The 20685-nt window shown below is 42.5% G+C and overlaps 1 protein-coding gene across 1 annotated transcript in view; it reads right to left on the reverse strand.

Annotated features, from left to right (window-relative positions):
• Positions 1-18074, reverse strand: part of LOC104365161 (ATP-binding cassette sub-family B member 10, mitochondrial) — a 44062-nt gene extending 25988 nt beyond the window's left edge. The window contains exons 1-6 of the mRNA XM_042796115.1: positions 17588-18074; positions 6954-7154; positions 6412-6614; positions 4589-4723; positions 2806-2952; positions 1890-2025 (exon numbers count right to left, since the gene is read on the reverse strand). Coding sequence (XP_042652049.1) covers positions 1890-2025; positions 2806-2952; positions 4589-4723; positions 6412-6614; positions 6954-7154; positions 17588-18074 — 1309 coding nt within the window. The remainder of the gene's footprint in view (positions 1-1889; positions 2026-2805; positions 2953-4588; positions 4724-6411; positions 6615-6953; positions 7155-17587) is intronic.
• Positions 18075-20685: the final 2611 nt, after the last annotated feature.

A 20685-nucleotide genomic window follows, 5' to 3' on the forward strand; every position in this document is an offset into this window, starting at 1 on the left:
CAAACATTACTGGAGAAAGCAAAAGCTAAGGACAGAGGCTACATATAGCACTGGTTCCCTGCTCTTAGCAGCTGTGCCAAACATGTTCAAGTTGGCTTGGCTGAAGGACTTTCCAGCTGAAATAAACACAGAAACGCACCTAGAACCAAAAATGGAGTCAGACATAAATATAAAATGTCTCATTTCTTCACTTTTTGCGTGTCTTTCAAAATAGAATAACCAATTTCAAAACTCTCTGAATTCCAACAGAATAAACCACTTCCACCTTAAAATGTGGAGTGTTAACAGTGATTTCAGGATGGCAGAAAACCCAAGGTATACTAAAATGTTTACAGGCTTATTACTGCAAAGCAACAAGCCCAGCACAAGATCATGAGTCTGGGAGTGTAGAGAAGGCATTTCATTATATGGCTGCTGAGGACTACCTGGAAGCTTGCAACACAAGGCACTAGTCATGGTGAGAAGCTGTCTGCTTGGAAAAAAGAGCCAAAGTACCTACAATCCTAGAGCAGGGCACAGGGGAGAAGGCATGAGCCTCACACAGTGCCTTGAAACTGAGACAACGAGGTCTGCAAATTCACAACCACCCATAAAAAAGCACTGTATAATATGTACAGCAAATACTAATTAGAAAATGTTTTTCATTTTCATAACCTGTGTTCAGTGTTTGGTAGAAAACACAGCAAACTTACAACAAAAAGGGGCAAAGTCCCAAATTACGCAGTGAACTTCACAGTTCACTGCATGAAGTCATATACGTGTTGATGATGGCATACACAAAGAAGACCTAGCACTTCAAAGATATCTTTGCCTTGTAGGCGGTCAAGGAAGGCATGCCTCCTGTGGCAAGACTGCAGAGTCCCCATGAGAATGAGCTCTGTGCAGAATTGTATTCTTCAATAATCTTAAGTAGAATTTTAAAATATGTTTTTACGGCAAATAGAAGCTAATTCAATTACATTTTATCAGTACTTGTAACCTTACTTTCCATTTATTTAACATTAAGTTGTCCCATGTTTCCAAAGTGCCAGGTATCTGTCTGTTGACCAAACTTGGATGATTTAAGCAGAGAAGGAAAGAATTTGGTAGTGGGAGTGGGTGCACTGAAATTTTGATATTCAAGGAAGCACGTTTTGTGAATTTTGCTCTCAGGTATATCTTTATGCTTCCCATGATATCAGGCTTAGTCTAAGAAAAGAAGAGTACAAATGAGCTGCATTGCCCTGCTGGTCTCTCAGAAGCAACAGACTCACTTTAAAGAGCAGCCTTCCAAACAGTGATCAAACTTCAAAGTACCTTATCTTCATTTCTGCCTATATGCAGTAGTGAAGACTGCTCTGTCAAAAAGATGAACAGTTTATTTCTGGGCCATTAGATTACAGAGTCTGAGCTTCAAGGAGAAATCAGTCAGTAAGGAAAACCAAAAGGTTAGCACCAGAGTGTAGTGTTCCGCTGGCATTTTGTTTACTCTTTCAGCTCAAGACACTATACTGAATCACAGCTAAATTAAACATATTCTATTTAGAAAGGTATGTAGAACACCGACTCACATATTTTGTAAAAAATATAATACCAGTAATATTTCTTTACACAATATACCAAGAATTTTAATTTAGAGCCAAAGAAAATTAAAGTAATATTTATCTGTCACATGCAAACATTGAAAAAAAAAAACCCCACCCTCTGTGTTCCTTTGGGAAAATGGAAGGCTTATATTAAGATTTAAGTTATAAATTATTATTTTCATTAACTCTTCAGAAAACAAAATGCATGATTTCTTGGGAAGAGACTTTTTAAGAAAGCCAGATCTTTTAAGAGCTTCTTCCTTCCCACCCCCATACTGACTGTAATGCTTTGAAGTGAAGAAAATCTAATTTCTCATTCCATACCTCCAATGCTTATTCCAACCCAGAAAGCATACATTAAGAAAGATGAGAGTTCACCAACTGTCATGTAGGCACTGCCCATTAGTAATCCTCCTTTGTATAAGACTGAGAGGATAATTAAGTTTCCAGAAAGGCCAGTCTAAGGAAAAAGAGGAAAAGGCAGATTTTGTCACATACATCTTAAATTTCATCCTCTAAAATGTTGTTTCAGAATTTTCCTTCTAAAAAAAGAATTCCCATACTACAGGTATCTAGATTTTTAGAGGACTGAGTTAAATTTGAACAAAACCAATTCTAAAGCAAACCAAGCTGACAGACAGACAGGCATCCAGTGGCATTGCACTGCGCTATCCAACAAGCATTCAAAAAGCAAGCAACATTTTTGTTTTTTTTAAACCCAAGATGGATAGGAACATCAAACATTAGTCTCAACCCTCATTAAAGGAGAAGAGGTGATTGTCTGCAGTTATTTTGCAGTTTTAGAATACCATGAAGCAAACTCACTGTAAATTGCTACAGAAAAATGCAATCCTAGCCTCCCTCCCCCACCTGCACACTCCCCAGCTTCCTTTGCATTGATGCTCATCTCATCACGAAGCCAAACCTGTAAAATTCTCAAGCTGGGGGAAGGTTTCCACTGGTTTAGTTCCCTGAATAGGAGGTATGAGCTCAGATAAATAGTACCAAGCTACGGGGTGTGGGGCAGAAATAGAGGCTTAAACCAGCTTTATCATACCGGTGTATCTTGACATGAAGTTTCACAGCAATTTAGACTGATTTAAGTGCAGTCTTCCCACAGTTTTATGTAGGTTCAATTTACACAATTCATTTATTTGCAGATTTACAAGCATCCTCGTGAATTTTAAATTAGCTGACACTTGGCATAACATGGTTGGTTTACTTTCACCAAAATACTTACTGCTCCAAAGAAACCTGCCCGAGCTAGCGCCTCTTTTTTAGCCAGTTGTAGCACATAATCAACTTTATTTGTATACTTCTCTATTTCAGCCACTTCTTGCCCAAAAGCTCGAACTGTTCTTATGTTTCCAATACGCTCTTCAGCCAACTACATTAAAGCAAAGAACAAAACAAATACACACAGACACACATTTTGGAATGTTCATATTACAGAACATTTGAAAGTTAGAGCAATATCACTATACTAATCTCCAAACAGATTCCTTCGGATACCACTGGAAAATTTCTCATGCCCTCCCTTCCCCAACCACTCCCCCCCGCCTTTTTTTTTTTTTTTTTTAAATTTTATTAAGTTAAAAGTAAATTGCATGCCCAGGCAGTTTAAAAAGAACTTCAAGATTGCCTTAGTGCTAGCAAAGATAGAAAAATATAGAAGTAGGGTTAAAAAAAAGCCTTCATTTGATGGGAACAACACAAACAAGAAGATTAGTATTCACAATAACTTGCAATAACACCATGGGGAGGGCAAAAATAAAGAATATTCTATTCTACACTAAATCACGCAAGAAAGCCAGCAGGTATTTCCTGAAACAATTCCACTCATTTGATCAAAGCAACACTATGAATTAATTTAGCTTAACTACTAATGCCTCATTTCAACTCAGTATTTTAGTCTAACTTCTAAACAGCAAAGTATTAATTCTAAAATTACCTCAATTGTAACCAACTAGACTAAGTTGTTAATAGACACTGTGATGGTCTTACAGAAAACAAGGCCTGCTTTTCTGAGTAAAAATATGATATAATAATATAATTCTCCTCCTTCTGTCCTCCATTCAACCTGATAATTTGAATGGAACACTAAAATTGCTTAGTCATGTGAAGTCTCACACCTGGTTTACAAAGGGATGATCTTCCCTTCCAACACAGGATGAGGAAGATAAACAGAAGAGGGCTTAATCTTCCTTCCACAGAGTCAATTTGCAGAAGTCTTACAGTGGACAGCCCAAGTTTAAAACAGCTGACAACTGTGGCTATTTTAACTAGATCTTTCCTAATTATATTTCTATGCTTTTTAATGATGTTTCCCCACCCTCAGCCTGTGAGGAAAAGGTCACTATCACTACTATTCTCTGATAGCACTTTGCAATATTGCAGTGCAGTCAGCAAACACAATTAAGGCCCCCCTACAACAGCCTCTTTAGAAACAACAACTTCCTCTACTTTTCTCCCAAATATCCGGGTATGTGCTGAGATACCCAGAAAAGTTTAAGAAATGTCAAGCCTCATAAACATTAAAGAGCTGAAAATAATGTTAAGCACGAATAATCCATTCCAGAGAAGAACTTGATAGTAAAGTTTTCTTAAAATACACGTGCATCTAGGATGCTTCTGATGGCTTCAAACTCATAACCACAGTCAAAGAAAAGTGTTTTTCAAACTCAGGTACCAAATCACAAAGGACTTCATAGGTTAATTTTTGTATGGTCTCACAAAGCTAAAGCCTCATGTCCTTAACCTCTCCCAGATTCCCAAATCCTCAAGGCCTGTTACTTCCACATTATATTGTTATGGACAACCAAAGCATGTGGGTTTTGAGATCTATGAATAAATGTTACTGACGTTTACCTCTCACACTATTCAGGTGCAAAACTACAGGCTCAGCATGGCTTAGGGCAATAAACAGTACAATTATCTTCAGAAGATCTGTAACTCCAGAGATATTAACCTAAATACAGTAGCAAACTTTGAAGTTAACTAGAAAGTGTCTGTTAAAAGATTACCTGAGTTGCTTCTGCAAGAGAATCTTGGGTCATTTTAGTAAGTTTTCGCAAATATCTTCCATAAATCACAGCCAGGACAGCCAACGGTGGCACAACGCTCAGAACAAATGCAGCAAGGCTAGGAGACACAAAAAACTAGAAGAAAAAGGTATGTGTCAGGGGTTAGCATTCAGATTAAAAATAACCACTCCAGTACTGAAGTGCAACTTCCCTGGCTAGAGTTTTCTAAAACTAGTAGGATAGTAATTTAGTGTTGCCATGCTTTCATTAATCCTGTTGTACTTCTTCCAGGCAAAAACATCCATTCTTCCACAGCATATGGGATGTATCCCATGGTTAGAACAAAGGATTATAAGCAAAGCAGTCTGGATTTCATTTCTAGCTTTCTCACTGGTTTGCTGTGTGGTCTTAGCCAAGTATCTTCACCTGCCAGTAAACAGGTCTACCAGGAAATCTTTCAGGCATGCTGAAAGACATTACCTATTATATAGTTTCTAAAGTGCTTTCACAACTTTTAAATAGATGGTGTAATACAGAAAGTTTGAGTAAAGAAATATTGTATACTACTTCTGGGTAACTGAGGAATGGATGGAGTCACCGGTGCTCCCCAGCACCTATGAATGCTCATAACCTGGAATGATGGATTTAATTTACTGTTGCAAAACCTTCTCGATCACAAAAATCATCATCAAAGCTCCTAAATAGGTTCTTTTCATAAGATTTATTGAAATTAGATCTAATGTGTTTTCATTCCATCTTGCTTTTTGTATTGAAAACAGAAATCTCCAGAAAAAAATCAAAAACAACTTAATTGACAGGCTTTATAATTATTTCATATTAATCTCTTCTTTCTGGGCAAGCTTTTATAGTCCACCTTTCAATACTGTATCATGGAAGCATTTTTGAGCAGAACACAATAATAACTTTATACAAAAGTTATTCCATTTAATCGATGGCAAAATAAAACCTCAGACTATTTGCTTAGATAAATACAGAAAGCCATAATTCTTATCAGTGACAAAGTATTAAAGCTTTAAAGCCTCATAGTGGAAACTCTTAGCAGTTTCTAATAACATCAATACTAGAAGCATATTTTTATGAGGAGACTTTCTGCTACCTGTTTTTAACTCCACGTAGACAGCAGAAATTACCACACCTTCAGTTAAGATAACTGCCACCAACATATCTTTTCTCAGATAAGCGTAACAAAATTAATGCCACAGAAAACATCAAGGGAAGTCAGATTTTTATGTAAACCAACTGACCATCAAGGACTATTAACTGATGTACTGCACTGAAGCCTTCATTAACACGCTTCCTACCTAAATATATTCTTTACTGGCAGACTAAGGCAGAAAGATTAACACCTGTAAAAATCCTCAGCGGTAATCTGTTATTCAGCGCTGCCTTTGCTCACCTACGCCTTATCCAGAATCAACCAACTTCAATTACTACATCAGGACCTTCACACCCTATTTTATGTACAACCATGGGAACATTATCACTGCTTTTAGTATCTATAGTAAGAATAGAGTTAAGCTATTTGCCTACTATACTTTGCTTGATAAATTTGGGCAGTAACAGTAGTTAATTTCAAACCTTCATTCTCTGTATTTTGGCTCATAAGCAAACATCAAGTGGCTACAGGCACATGATGTATTGCAATGCAATACATAAGAGTTATCATAGATAACCGCTGAAATACACTTGTACCCAAAAGCACACAACAGTTTCTGGCCTGAATCACATTCACACATTACCTACCAGAACTGAAACAAACTTGAAACTACAAGAAGTGACAAGAAGGGAAGAGACCACCGTACCATCATTCCAACCCCCACAGATGCTTGTGCTCCTGCCCTGAGCCCATCTGAAAGGTTTTCAGTCACTGAGCGGCCCAAGAGGGCTGTGTCTGAAGATAAGCGATTTATCAGCTCTCCTGTTCTGGTCTTGTCAAAGAAAGCAGTTTCTTGCTTCAGAATAGAGGAGAACATGGTTGTTCTCAAATGTTTCACAATCCTTTGTCCTGTCAGAAACAGAAGTCAGTCAAGCATGACACCAACAATATTAAAAATCACAGGATTATGCAGCACTGAACAAGTCACATTACAGAGTGACCAGAATATACCATTACAGAATATACCAAAAGAGAGTGATCTTCAAGATATCACGTAACAATACAGAAAAATGAGCAATTATTCCAGCATACTTATCTTTGCACTATTAGTCTACCTTTGATCTGGTAAAAAAAGCTACTGACTCCAAGAAGAATCTCTCAGTGCCAAGAATTTATTTCAGATCATTAGATATCCTGACACTGTGAAAAAATATGACTCTCAATACAACTTTTTGCTTCTGTTTTTACCTGCAGTCTGCATGAGGTAGACACGAGTAGCATTAGCAGCAGCACCACATAAAAAGATTCCACTCAGCAAGGCACACAGGCTGGTCAGGCTGTCAGTGAAGTCTTCACTGGAATTTGTATAAATAACATCAATAACTTTCCCCAGAAAGAAAGGGGCTGACATGGTTATGACACTGGAAACTGTCAGAAAGCCAACAGCAGCTGCAAATCAACAAGGAAAAGGAAAGGAAAATCATTCTGAATTTGCCAAATTCATTAATAGTAACATATGAAATAATTTTTCACTTGAAATTTCTATTAATCAGCGTTCTTTTCGGCCCAGTTCTGAATGGGGTATTTTAAGTTACTATATAAATTAACATAGGCAAGGCACATTTTAAGATCCTGAAAGCCTCTGTATACAGTCACAGTCCTGGAATTGCTTCTCTTGTCTAACCTTCCACACTACCATATAAAAAGGCTAACTTTTCACAGATGTCATCCTTAGAGTGCATCAACAGTTACCACATTTTCCATACCTCACACAGAATCTTTCAACTCCTGTTTGGTTTGGGTTTTATTATTCATGCTTGTTACTTTATTAAAGCTTCCAATTGTCTATTTCTGAGATAGCAATGGACTGAAGTAAAGATCTGATATGAGAACTGTCTAAAACACACAATTTTATTGGGGGGGGGGGTGGGGTGGGAAGCAAGCAACGAAAAAAACCATTTTATTTACTCTTGACTGGCAAAATTTATAAACATTTGTTTTGTTTTACTCTTTACTATTGTCTGTCTAAAGGAAAAATACTGTAAGTTTGAATTAGAAGTACATTTGCTGACAAACAGAACTCTTGAATTACAGTTGCAAGATCACCCATGGAACAAGCTATGTAACTTGGTTTGACACTGCATCACAGAGAGTATGAAAATTGCACTGGACCAAGACTTAGCCTTTTGAACTTTAACATGCAAAGAAATTTCTTGAGCCAAGAACAGAGCTTGATTCTGAAAAGGCAAGCCAAGCTTGGAAGGCTGAGAGCTAGAAAAGACACACATCTTAATTGAAAACTGAACAAACTTGATATGAAAACCACTGAACCACAACAAACAATGCCATTTATACAGCACAATTTTCCAACAGCCAACCCCACACTTAAAGCAACCATTCATAGTACTGCTACAAAACTACAAGCAGATAACACCTTTAAAGGCAAAAACATACTGTATGGGAAATCCTGAAGTTGCCTGAGTTTTAGTTCCATTCTACTGAGCTTCTTGCATCACTTCTAAGATGAAGACAGCAAAGAGCCTCCCAGCAGCACACTGCTGTGAGCAATATTTCTAACATCTGTCACAGATGGTTTGATGCCTCTTACCACCCCCACACACTGGTGAAAGGCTTTGTTTCCGTTTTTACCTGAAGTGTAAAATACAGCTGTGCATTTATGATGAAGAATTCAGGGTACAAAAATCGCATACCTGCCGCCACCTGAAGCAAACACTTCTCTGCACCTTCATGCAGTGCCCCAGAGCAGTCCTGGGAGAGCTCCACACACTGCCCAAACAAGCTTTACCCTTGCTGTTGCATCCAACCTGCATTCAAGATCTGTTTGCGATCTTTCCATCGTGTTACACTCAGGCCAGCAAGCATGTGAAAGATAAAGAAGTCCGATCTTTAACTTGAAGCGATTGAAACTGCAAGAAGCCGGAGTAGAAAGGGAACGAATTCCTGCTGCAAACTTATGTGATCCATGCCACAGACACATCTCATAAGCATATTATTTACTAGCTAAACCTTTGTAAGAATGAGTGACCTTACTAAGATGCTGGCTGCACTAGTGTATTCAAGCTGTGAAGCAGCTGGGAAAAATGCAACAAAAGCCAGATCATCTCCTGTCAGGAAAGGCTGGTGTATAAGGCAACTGGAGATGGTCATAAGCATTGCTTATAAGGAGAGTGTTGCATTGCAGCTCACTTCACTAGTCCAGACAATTTCTCCATTATGGATGGAACTGGACATATGAACTGCCTGTATAAAATATTCACTGAACTGTACAGCTAAACATCCCCTATGTCTCTGTCTAGTGGTACAGCCTTCCTGGCTTGGATTTACCTTCAGCTCTTCTTCATTCAAACTAGCATGGGCTTCACTGTAATTACTTCCAACAGCTTTAAGCGAACTAAAAGCAAAGTAAAAAAGCAAAGTAAAAAAGCACTAGTACATAAAACAAACTGAAAACTACTAAACTACTTAAACATTAGACAAAGCATCAATAATATACTGGAACAATGAAGTCCTGAAAATGAAAGTTTATATAATGCAGATATCACTTTTAATTTTCTCCTTAAGCAATATACCTGTGTTCATTAATTTAATCACAAATCACATGCAAAAACAGTTTCCTAATTGAAACTCTCGCTTGCATGATTATACCAGCAGAACAACTAGAAAATAGCAGAGGTATCAAGCTGTTGCTCTTTTTTTTGAAAAACAACAACTCTGGACTATTTGAAGAAATAGAATCAGCAAACACTCACTCTATCTCCTCATTCAAAGAAGAGCTGTCACCGTGATAACTGGCTAAAGGGAGGAGTACGAGGTGTTCGGCAACCAGATATGAAGGCACTTCAGTGACGCTGAAGGTTGTTACTGACAGAAGAAAAGGTCAGAGTAAACTTTAGAGTATTAGTTTCACATAGTTTACTCTGTTAACCAGAAAATTATGCCAAAAAAAGTGTATTTCGGAAGCTTTATTTTATATATCTCATCTATGAGATATATTTTATATTTTATATATTTTTATATATTTTATATATTCATATATTTTATATATTTCATCTAGGAGATGAAAAGAAAGAAAATGTGAGGCAGATCAGTAGAACTTATAAACCCAGCACTACATCAAAGTGGCAACAGAAGCAAAGACAAGGCAAGCTGGCTCCAGGAGCAGCTGAGCAGTCCTCTTGGAAATGTTAGGCTAACATTTTGCTTGTCTACTTGCAGAGAAATTCAGATTGATGCACAGACAAACCGATGCCTTTATCACTATTAAGATCAACATGCTCTCTGTTAAGGCTAATGTGGGCTTGATTCTTGACAGCAGATCTGCAACTTCATTTCACAGTAAATGTATTCAGGGGCAAGGAATTGGTCACCCAGCGATAAACCAGGACATTCACAAACAATAACCAGGCAGAGCTATCAGAAACATCTCTTCAGAACATGGGCTAGGTGTCTAAGAGTCATAACCCAATTTTCTACGTGCAAGAACACCACGAAGAGATTTCTAATTTTGCTGGTTCTTACAGATCATACTTCTCATCCAGGACAGTATGTGTAAGTGTACAAAACCAAAAAACTGCTTGCAAGCCTGTTGGGGGAAGCGCTGTTTTAAACACAAATACATAAAGATTTGACCTCAAATTAATTAAGATCATTCAAGCCAATCAAGGATGAAGGACCGAAAAATGAAGCAATGATGATGCTTGCCAGTGCATGGTAGCACAGCAACAGGACACGATCTAGTTTTTACTACTCCTTAAGATTATCAATGTTACCTCTCATAATCTTTTAAGTATTTTGCTGGTTTCATTTGAAGATCAGGGCTGGCAGGTCAGAAAGTAAGCTTTGGATTTGTGAGATGTATCCTTCTACCAGTAACAAAGAATGTCTGTCCTTTACCAGTTATCTGTGCAGCTTTATTCTAATACACAGTGACTTTTTTAGCTTAACACTGAATTTCCACAAGGGCATTTGGAGTGACAAATGAAGTCTAGTGCATTCTATCATGTGAATTCACAGGGATCAGGCTATTCAGTTGTTCTTTTATGGGAGGAGGAACTGATACATTTTATACATATTGGTTAGGTAAAGTCCATTCCTCTTTGGTAAAGCCTGGCCCACAAGAAATTTCTTTTGGATTAATATAGGGAGGTTGAAGGACTGGTATCAACCCTGTGAAGTCAGTTCTGTAAATATTTATTTCAAGGTAGAATGTTCTTCCAGAGTAAACTGTAAGCATTTAAGGATGTTCTATATAGTTCTAAGTTAGATATGACTGGTGACTTTCTGTGTTAAGGTAAATTCATACACAATATCTGGACCTCACCTATTATTATACAACAACTTTTTAGAATCATCTTCCTTACATTATTAATAAACAACTGCAATATGGTGCTCAGAAAAAAATACAGTTCTTGTCTGATGGCACAATTGTATACTGCATTCCTGGTGTATTTTGGAAAGCTGCTAGCTTTCCAAGCAGAAATGTCTTAATTTGCAGGTATTGTCAATATACCGAATCTTACAAGTTACTATTTCTAGTGATGATCACAAATTTTAGAAAATGTTTATAGGAGTATTCTGTAGAGAGTTTGATGTGGTCATTGAGTCTGTGCTGCTGGGTTTTTTTTGTTTTTTTTTTTATTTATTTTTTTTAAGCACAAAAGAGCAGTTTGGGCTTTCAAATGGTGAAGACTCTTTTCTTTGGTACAGTAACAATACAGTTGCACAACTTCCTGAAAATATCTTCAAGACAGCTCATGGAAAAGGCTGGCATACTGTCAGTCATCTGACTGACCAGGATTGTACAACAGTTTGGATAAATTAATAGTTGCAGAATTAAACAAGAAAAATAAACAATACCTTTGAGATAGTATGGCAAGAACAAGACACAGTGTCCAGTGTTTGGAGGGCACAGCGAGATACCAGCACAGGAGCGAGCCCCGGAGTATCGGCTGGTGGCATCCCTCACGCACAGAACACTTACGTGGTGCAACTTATGGAAGAAGTTTATCACCTTGAAGAAAGCCTGTTCTTTGAGCCATGAGGTATCCAGGACTGACAGAAATCACTCTTGGTAGCTCCTCAGTGAGGCCCCTAGGATCAAATGGGTCAGACTTGCCAGGAGTCTTTTGCTATGGAGCAAATAAAACATCAAGGAGCCCTTGCAGAGTAGGCTATAGAGGGTTTGTCAGAAGAGCTTTCAGATAGGATATTTAACAACAGAAGTGCCTTTCCAGGCAGCGCAGAACACAGTGATCTGAGAAAGTCCAAGAAAAGGATGAAGAAATAAGACTGCCACTTTGCACAAGAGAGAAGGAGGAAGAGGTAGCAAGGCACACAGCCTGATGGAAGGCCTACGCAGAGCTGTGCAAAATCTCCGCTTGCAAGCAAAGATGGAGGCTTGACTCTGACTATAGGCAAGTATCTTCACTTTCTCTTAAGAAAGATGGTATCTCTATTTTACAAGTTGTTATTATCAATACAGAGAGTTCCACAAGTTAGTCTTTTTAAGACACTCAAAACCAGCTTGTCACAAACAGGCCTGTTTAAGAACCCATTGAAATTTTTCTTTTTCACATTTTTTTTTCATTGTAGAAAATATTTAGAGAACTTATCACACACCCACAAAATGTGAAAGTAATTCAGGGTGGGCGGAAGGGGAGTGATATAATTTTTCTTTCTAAAAGCTTACTATCCTATCAAAATGCACAATAAAAGGATGGCCCATACAGACAGGCTAGACTCCTCCAAATGTTTTCAACAGATTCCCTGGACTACTATTTCAGGACAATGGATCATTCTGTAGTTCAGATATTGCAGAAGTATAGAGCTCACTCAGAAAAGTAGGAAAACACTAGTAATTTCTGTATATTATCGTAACATGTTAAAATAACATAAACCATTAATTATGCATAGAGTGCAGCTGGAGATATTTAAAAACCAGAATTCGTTTCAAAGTATTTTAAAATTTCTATTGTATTTTCTCATACTCATTTTCCTCAGCCATAAAATCAACCAAGTTTCTGATCACCAAGTGTTGGAAAGTGATAAAATAATTCTAGGTTCGCAGGAGTACAGCTTCCTTTCTTTACCATGTGTTTAAAATGAAAGCATTTAACTTGTTACTTGTATAGAAGACAATGTTTATGTCAGATCAATCTAGCTATTACTCCTTCTATCTTCACAATTTACACAAATAGCGCAGCAAAAACACTCCACAAATAAATTAACCTGTAAGCACCTAACTCATCACAGTGGTCAGCAGCTACCGTTTCTGCAGTGTCTTACCCAAGCAGCTTCATTAACAGTTCACCCATTTAAAATAAGGAACTGTCACCAGAAAAGCAAACTTTTTGTGATAAAGCTACAAGGCCACTTGGACCTTTTCTGAGTTTCATACAGAATGCTGACCAAATCAGAAGAAAAACTGGAGGGGGATGGAGGGAGAAGGGGGAAACAACAGAAAAACAGGTAGCCTATTTGATTCCTACAAAAGGCACACTGCATGAGAGAACAACCAGTACCCCTGTATATACCACACATACAGGAATTACGATTTTAAAACCACAAGAATTGCCTTCAGAAAATTCAAGTTAGGTGTGGTTGTTGAGTTGCTTTCAGATGAGCAGAACCACTTTACAGTAACTACATACAGTAACAAAAAACAGTGGCCACATATGTGGACCTGACAGGTGAACCCAAATTTTTGCCAGGAATTTCCCAGCTACTGGGCGACAGCACAGAAACAGCAAGATTTACAAGACTGGGGTCCAATCCAGGTTCCTAAGAGAAGGGTATTCTAGTGCCTGTAAGTCTCCCCTCTGCCCCACGATCTTCCTTCCCATTATTCACATCACACTACAGAATTAGACTCACTGTGAAGGTTTGGAGTGGGTGTATGAAAACTGCTTTTTTCAGAGATGCCACTTGTCTGACTTGTAATTAATTTTTAAATGGAGGGGGGAGAAACATATCCTTAACAGCGTGTGGATTGCCTGATGACGTCCAAACTCATGCTACAAAGCTTGGAAGAGCAAAAGTTTAAAAATTAAACCATTTAAATATTACTAGAATCTAAATACATACTATCTGCCCGATTTAATTTCCTAAAATAATTGAAGTTCTCAAAGATACTCCCACTCAAGTACCTGACATCAGAAATGCCAGCTTCTACAAGTATAAATAACCAAAACCATGACTTTCTAATAGGAATGCTCACAGCTGATGTGTTACACATTTCTATCTGCATCTTGCACAAAAGAAATTCAAGTTGCTCACTACCCCAATCACCCCCAATCAAAAGAATTACTAAAATAGTTTCTGAACTATATTACAAAGAATACACCTAAAAAAAAATTAGGTAGTCTTAGGTAATTTTTTAAATTTGCTTTTCTTTAAGTATTGTTTTTATAGGCATGCATTCCTTAATAGAAACTACAAAAGGTGAATCTACAACAATCCAGTATTTCTCGTTTAAGGACAAGAAAGTGCATCACCTGGTGTAACTTCAAAGTACAGAAAAATCAGATTATGAATAAGGCAGCACTCTTCTGATTTCATGGCAAATTTTAACCTATAGGAAAACAGCTATTATAAAATATGCCAAAAATTCTAAAATGAAACTTCTGAATTTACATTTCTTGCACATCACTAGAGAAGACCTGTGTACAAAACAAACTTTCTTATTCAGTATGCAGGAAGCCCTATACTGGCAACGGGCACACTTTGCTATTTGATTAAAAATATGAGAGTTCCTTGTGCTTACTTTACAATTCAATAGTACTATTGTTTCCTTCGAGTGTGGTTTGGATAAAGCGCAACAGACAGATTCTCACAAGGAGAAACAAGGAGGCAGGAGGAAATAAAAGGGATCGTTTTGAAAAGGCATTTTTGTGGCCTCACACACACAGCAGGATTTAATAATTTAAACAATGACTCTGTCCTCTTCCCTGGGAATTGAATTTAACTGAAGACACAGGTTTACCTGACCTGACTGCACAGGATCAGCCAAAAAATTTCTACAATTACTTCCATCCTTTGTTAAATCTGGGAGGTATTACAGAATTTCCAAACACCTAATTTCACTGCACGAAACTGTGGCCACTAACAGAGTGAATTCCCATCATAGTAGGTAGCCATCTTTTTACCACTGTTAATAAGAACAGCACAATTTAACACACATGTCCTGTTTAAAATATACTCACAGCTCTGGAAGTAACTGGAGATGAAACATGGATTACACTGATACTTCCCCCTCCATCCCCCCCCCCCTTTTTTTTTTTTCCTTTCCTTCTGACAGTAAGTCTTTGGTACATTTATTTTCATGCCTAACAGCCTCTGGAGGGGCAGAACCTCCTTCTGCAAGGAACGTATTGCAGCGGGTGCTGCATGCCAGCACACTGCAACCCCTGGCCAGGGCACACCGCTTCTTCCTGAGCCAGCAGATGCTGGAGGGGCCCTGCGTAAAACAAGATGTGCCAGTCACAACTGGAGCAGGTTGCTCTTCCTGCACCTCCTCAGCTGACACCACTGCCCCACCACCCCAAGATGGGTGAACCTAGTCTCGCAAATCGTTTCTATTCTCCAGGCCTCCACTGTCATCCCCGCAACTCCTTCACCTTCTGTGACCATCAATTTCGGTGCACAACTGCAGCGAGCAGAATATCGTGACGCGTGCCACGCGGAATCACAGAAAAGGTATATATCACTTCACTCCACTAGTGGTAACGCTATCCACCCAACTACTGGTTATATAAAATGCAAAAGATCTGGAAGAGCTCACCTTTCCTGCAGAACAAAACAGCACCTCTAAGCCTCTGAAGAGATCCCACAGTATTTGCTTACCAGTTATGTGGACTTGAAGAAGAAATTGAACATTTTACCCTCGGTTCGTTGTTTCATACAGTGAAACCATTAACCTTCCTCTTTCTCTGAATGCAGGAAAACCAGAAATACTGAGATTTTAAGGACAGTACAAAGATGCAACAGGAACAAAACTCAACGTATTTTAGATACAACGGGTACATGTGATTTCCCTACTGTCACTTACAAGGCATTTTATCCATATTGGTTATTCCTGCACTCTATAATGACATAAAGTACTTCCCTTATCTTTTCCATGCTCCCACATAATATAACAAATTTTCTCTTAACTAGGGTGTCAATAAAGAAGAAAAATTTTACATAAATTCACTCCTCTCCCAGAACCAAGACCAACAGAATGTTGAAAAGTGGTTACATTTGCATATTTTTTTCCACCCTCATGATCTGCTATCATCAAGCTGTTACTTCTTTTTTTTTTTTTTTAAAAAAAAAAGTTTTAATTTAGTCCACTTTGTTATCACAAAAGAGAAAACTGCATGTAGCTGATTTTTAGTATCCATGACAGTCAATTTACTTAGGTAACACCATCAGCAGACTACACAGATTAAGGGCACTTAGCCCTAATTTAAAATATAATTACAAACAAGTATACCATACCCTGCCTGTGATAAAAAATTTGACAGCAAGTGCTCAGTAAAGGGGACTAAATTAAGTTCTCTGTTAGGAACCTATGGCTCCTAAAACCCATCCTTAAAACAACCAATTTATTTATTTGTTTCAATTTCAATGGGAAAACCAACAAACTTTGCTGTAAAATCAGCAGGTAATCTACCTAATCAGATACTCACTTCTTCACCAAAATATGACTAGACCGAATATTAGTTACAGGCAGAAGCTTTTTTTTTAGTCCATAAACCGATTAAAAAAATAATCCTGAGCAAGGCTGATGCCTTATTGAACACCTTTTCTCCCCTATATCCAGCCCTGTCCCAGCAGTTTTCCCCTGCTTTTACTCTGCACACCCAAGACAGTGGTATTAGCTGCATAAAACAGGTGTTAATGGCATAGAAATAACCCTAATTTCTTATAAAAATTAATTTGGATCCAAATTATTTTGGCTATATAATGCCAACATGTAATAAAGACCTGTAACTATCCACTGTAAATAAAATCTTGTGCAAAGTATTTTATATTTCTCAAAAGCACTTCTTAATGAAAGTCTAACTACCTCATCTCTTCTCTCTCGAACACCCTTTACCCATCCCATGGGAACTTCCCCAGTTTTCACTAAGGCCTACAGGCCTCACGCTGCCACGATAGCACACATGCTGTCCACCAATAAAGGTGGTTGTAAAAGAACCAAAGCACATAATAATTTGATATTCCTTTCTTACTAATAACTATTATCTTATTATCCCCAGGAGAAGCAATGACAAGAAAAGTTTGTTTCTACTCTTGGTAGATAACGTATCGGATACCACTGTTAAGGGCGCAATTTATACAACCATGGTGTTTGACCTCACCATACAGACACTAAAAATAAGTAGGTGAATCGTTTTCAAAACACCTCACAAAAGTTTTAGGCAAGAAAGTTTAGGATTCCCATTTGTATTTCATTCCCTGCAGTCTCAGGCCCAAGTTTACGGCAGGCTGCTTGGGAAGCCAGCACTGAACAAGCAGAGAGGCATTAACCAACATTACTAGCAGAACAGAAGAGTTCTGTGACTTCCAAAACTTTGCCTTTCCTTCAAAGTAACAAATTATGAGATGCCAAGAGGAGGAGGGAGGAAGAAGGCATGCTTTTAGCGTTTTACGCTTATCAGACGCCCACTCGAAGGTTTCCCGTCGTGCTCAGATGCTGCCAGATGCGCCGGTTCGGGAGGGGAAACGCGACCTTCCCCTTCACCCCGGCCGCCGCGGGCTGGGCCCCCCCCCCCCCCAAGGTTGCACCCCCGGCCCCGGGACACCCCCCGGCCGGCGCCCCGCCGCCCCCTCCCCGCTCGCACAAAGGCCCGGGGCGGCCCCTCGGTCGCGGCCGGTACCTGCCAGTCTCCAGCGCTCGGGGTGCGCCAGGGCCAGCAGCCTCCGAGACTCGAAGCGCGGCGGCGGCGGCGGCGGCGGCGGCGGCGGCTCCGCGCCGGCGGCGGCGCGGAGGGAGCGCGAGGCGCTGAGGGAGCGCGAGGCGCTGCCCGCCGCCGCGGGCGGGAGGAGGAGGCGAAAGTGGCGAGAGCGCGGCGCGCCCGGCGGCAGCAGCTGCGGCGGCGGGGAAGAAGATGGGGAGGAGGAGGAGAGCGTCCCGCACCTGCCGGGCGGGCGCGGCGGGGCGCGGAGAGCGGCGGCCCGAGCCCAGGGGGGCGGCGCTGCCCGCCGCAGCAGCGGCAGCAGCCAGGGCAGGCGCGGCGCGTAGCCCGCCATGCGGCCGGCGCGGCGGAGCGGCTGCTGCTGCTGCTGCGGCTGCGGCTGCAGCCGGTCCCCGCCGCCCGGGGCTGCGGCAGGAGGAGGCGCCTCCGAGCCGCCGCCGCCGCCCATGGGCCGGCAGCCGGGAACCCGCGGCGGCCCGGGCCCGAGCCGGCCTGCGGCGCGCCGATAAGGCTGCGGTTGGTTGTCGGCCTCGTCCCGGCCACCGGGGCCGCGCCTCGACCCCCAGCCAGCGCCCTCTGCCGCCGCCCGGCCCCGGGAGGGGTCGGGGACGGGGCCTGCTGAAATGGCGCCCGAGCCTGCCCTGCCCGGTGCTGGCACGGTCCCACCAGGGAGGCGGCCGGGGGCTGAGGCTCCCGGCCCCCGGAGAAGGAATTGGGGGCTCTGCCCCTTTCCCCTCGTCCCCCCTCCCAGGCCTGCGTGGGTCACGCCAGGGGAGGCCATCCCGGGCTGGCCTGTGTCCACAGTGCGTCCTGCCTCTGGCCGGGGGGCTCGGTCTGGGTCTGGGCAAGAGAAAATCTCCAGCCAGAGGAGAGCTGCCTTTCAGCGCACCCTGCGCCCGACCCTCACTCGGGCCGGCGGCCGTGCCACCCGTAGGAACAGGCTTTACGTGCCCTTGCGCCAACCAGTCTACAGGATCCGTAGGAACAGCCCTTCATCATTACAATTTTCTTCACGTGGTACTGTGCAAGGGTACAAGACATCTTCCAAAGAGTCTGCTGCCCCTAACCTTAAGGAAAAGAAGCCGAGTCGCTGGGGATGCAGCTTTGCTGAGGCAGTGCAGTACTGGAAGCCAGAGTGAGGAACTGACCCCAGTGTCCTGTTTTCCCCCGCTGGGGAGCCTGGCATAGGAACACCTACGCTTTACTTTTAAAATTTTAAGTCAGGCTTCTTTGTGCATTACTTAACGTTGGCTTGCAAGGTTTGGTTTGCAAGAACGCCGTTTGAACAAGCACACTTTTAAGGTCTGCAAATAAGTACAATTGCATTAAAAAATCAGGAGAAAATGTGAACACAGTCTCTTTCTACCACAAACCATACAGCCAAATTCCCAGTATTTAGGGAAATCGAGGGGCTAGCGCACCCAGCGAGCATGCTGAGGGATGGAGCCACACCCTGGGAAAACCATCACCTCGCCAGAGCTGTTTTCCCTTGATATTTGGGTAAATTAGCGTGTCTTCCTCGCAGCCCTCAGGTGACCGACACGTTTTGAGACCCACGCTGACAGGGCAACCTCACCCGAGATGTCTGTTTTCCCTCCTTCCTCGTTCCCAGCCTCCTTGCCCTTTTACGATGCTAACCTCCGAGGCTGCGGGGAGGAACTGCATATTTAAGCGAAACCCGGTGATCGTTTTCTAGCGCTTGAGGTGCCCCACAGAACCGAAGTGGACAAAGCCCCTGGGCAGTGGAGCACCGAGCCGCCGGGTGAAGCACAGCGACACGCGTGCCACTGGGTGCCCGCGCCGTCGCTGACCCCACTTCACGCGAGGGCGGTGGGATCTCACCCCCGACCCGCCCCCACGGGCGACAGGGCAGAGGCTTCGCTTCTCATTAACGCTCTGCCCAGCGTGCCCGTTAATGGCGGGACGCCGCGCCCGCCCCTCAGCGCCCCGCACCGCGGCGGCCCGCCAGGGGGCCCGACCTCCGCCCGCCACGCCATTTTTCGCGCCGCTTCCACGCGTAGAACACCCGCGGGACTTTTCTGGCGCTTGGCGGCTTCCCACCCCCGCCTCCTCGCGCTGCCCTCGGAAGAGAGGCGCAACCAATCGATCCCTCGGGCGAGGAGCGAGACCGGCGGGCCGGGGCGGAGCTGCCGCCCCCCGCCCTGTGACGGGCCCTGCGGGAAAGGGGCCGCGGCCTCGCCCTGCGCGGAGCCGCCCCGTGGAGGGGAGGGGGAGAATCCTGACCTGAACTCCCCCCCGTCCCCAGTTTTAGGGCGGTTTCGATGTTTCTGGTTATTTCGCTCGCCGTTTGGAAAGGCAGCGCGGCAGGAAGGCCCGGTCAGCGCCCTTACCCGGCCTTGGCCCATCCAAGCCCTCGTTCCTTCAACAAAGGGGCTTTTTTGGACAAAAACGGTCCGTAAAAGGGGGAAAGACCCAATAAAACAGGATTTTTTTTTTTTTTAATAGGAGGAATGGTTATTTGAGCCTGCTGTGGCCTGTGAGGAGCCGCACGCCGTCACAGGCCGGGTGCCACGGTGCTCCCCGGGGCCCAGCACCGTTCCCTGCGGCTGTGGGGACATGCTGCCTCACCCACACCGGCCCCAGGCTGGCTGCCCCACATCTCCAGGGGCTGGGAATCAGCCAGGGTCTGGGGCGCAGACCTGAGAGCAAACCCCTGGCCTGGCTGTGATAGTGAGGGCCGGGGCTCTTGCCAAACCTGCCGCAGCCCGAACCCCCTTCTGCAGGGCACTGGAAGGTGCAGGGGGAAACCCAGGGTATATGCAGGGGAGGATGGGGGTGGAGTGGAGGCAGGTGCGAGCTCTGCAAGAAAGGCACGCACAGGAAAGTTTGCAGAGATGTGAGTTCATGTGAGTCTTCCAAGAAAAACTTAAGGTGCTGTGGGCTGTCCCACCCAGCCTATGCTGTCCACGGGTTATCTGACTGGGTGCATGAAAGCTGATGGGGTAACGTGGGTTAAACTGCAAATGATAAATTTATATTTAGTTATTGCACGATACTGAAATAGTTTTGTAGCCTGTTCTGCATCTGCAAGGTGAAAC

The sequence above is a fragment of the Tyto alba genome, unplaced genomic scaffold (genome assembly GCF_018691265.1).
Source record: "Tyto alba isolate M040663 unplaced genomic scaffold, T.alba_DEE_v4.0 Super-Scaffold_22, whole genome shotgun sequence".
NCBI classification, from domain to species: Eukaryota; Metazoa; Chordata; class Aves; order Strigiformes; family Tytonidae; genus Tyto; species Tyto alba.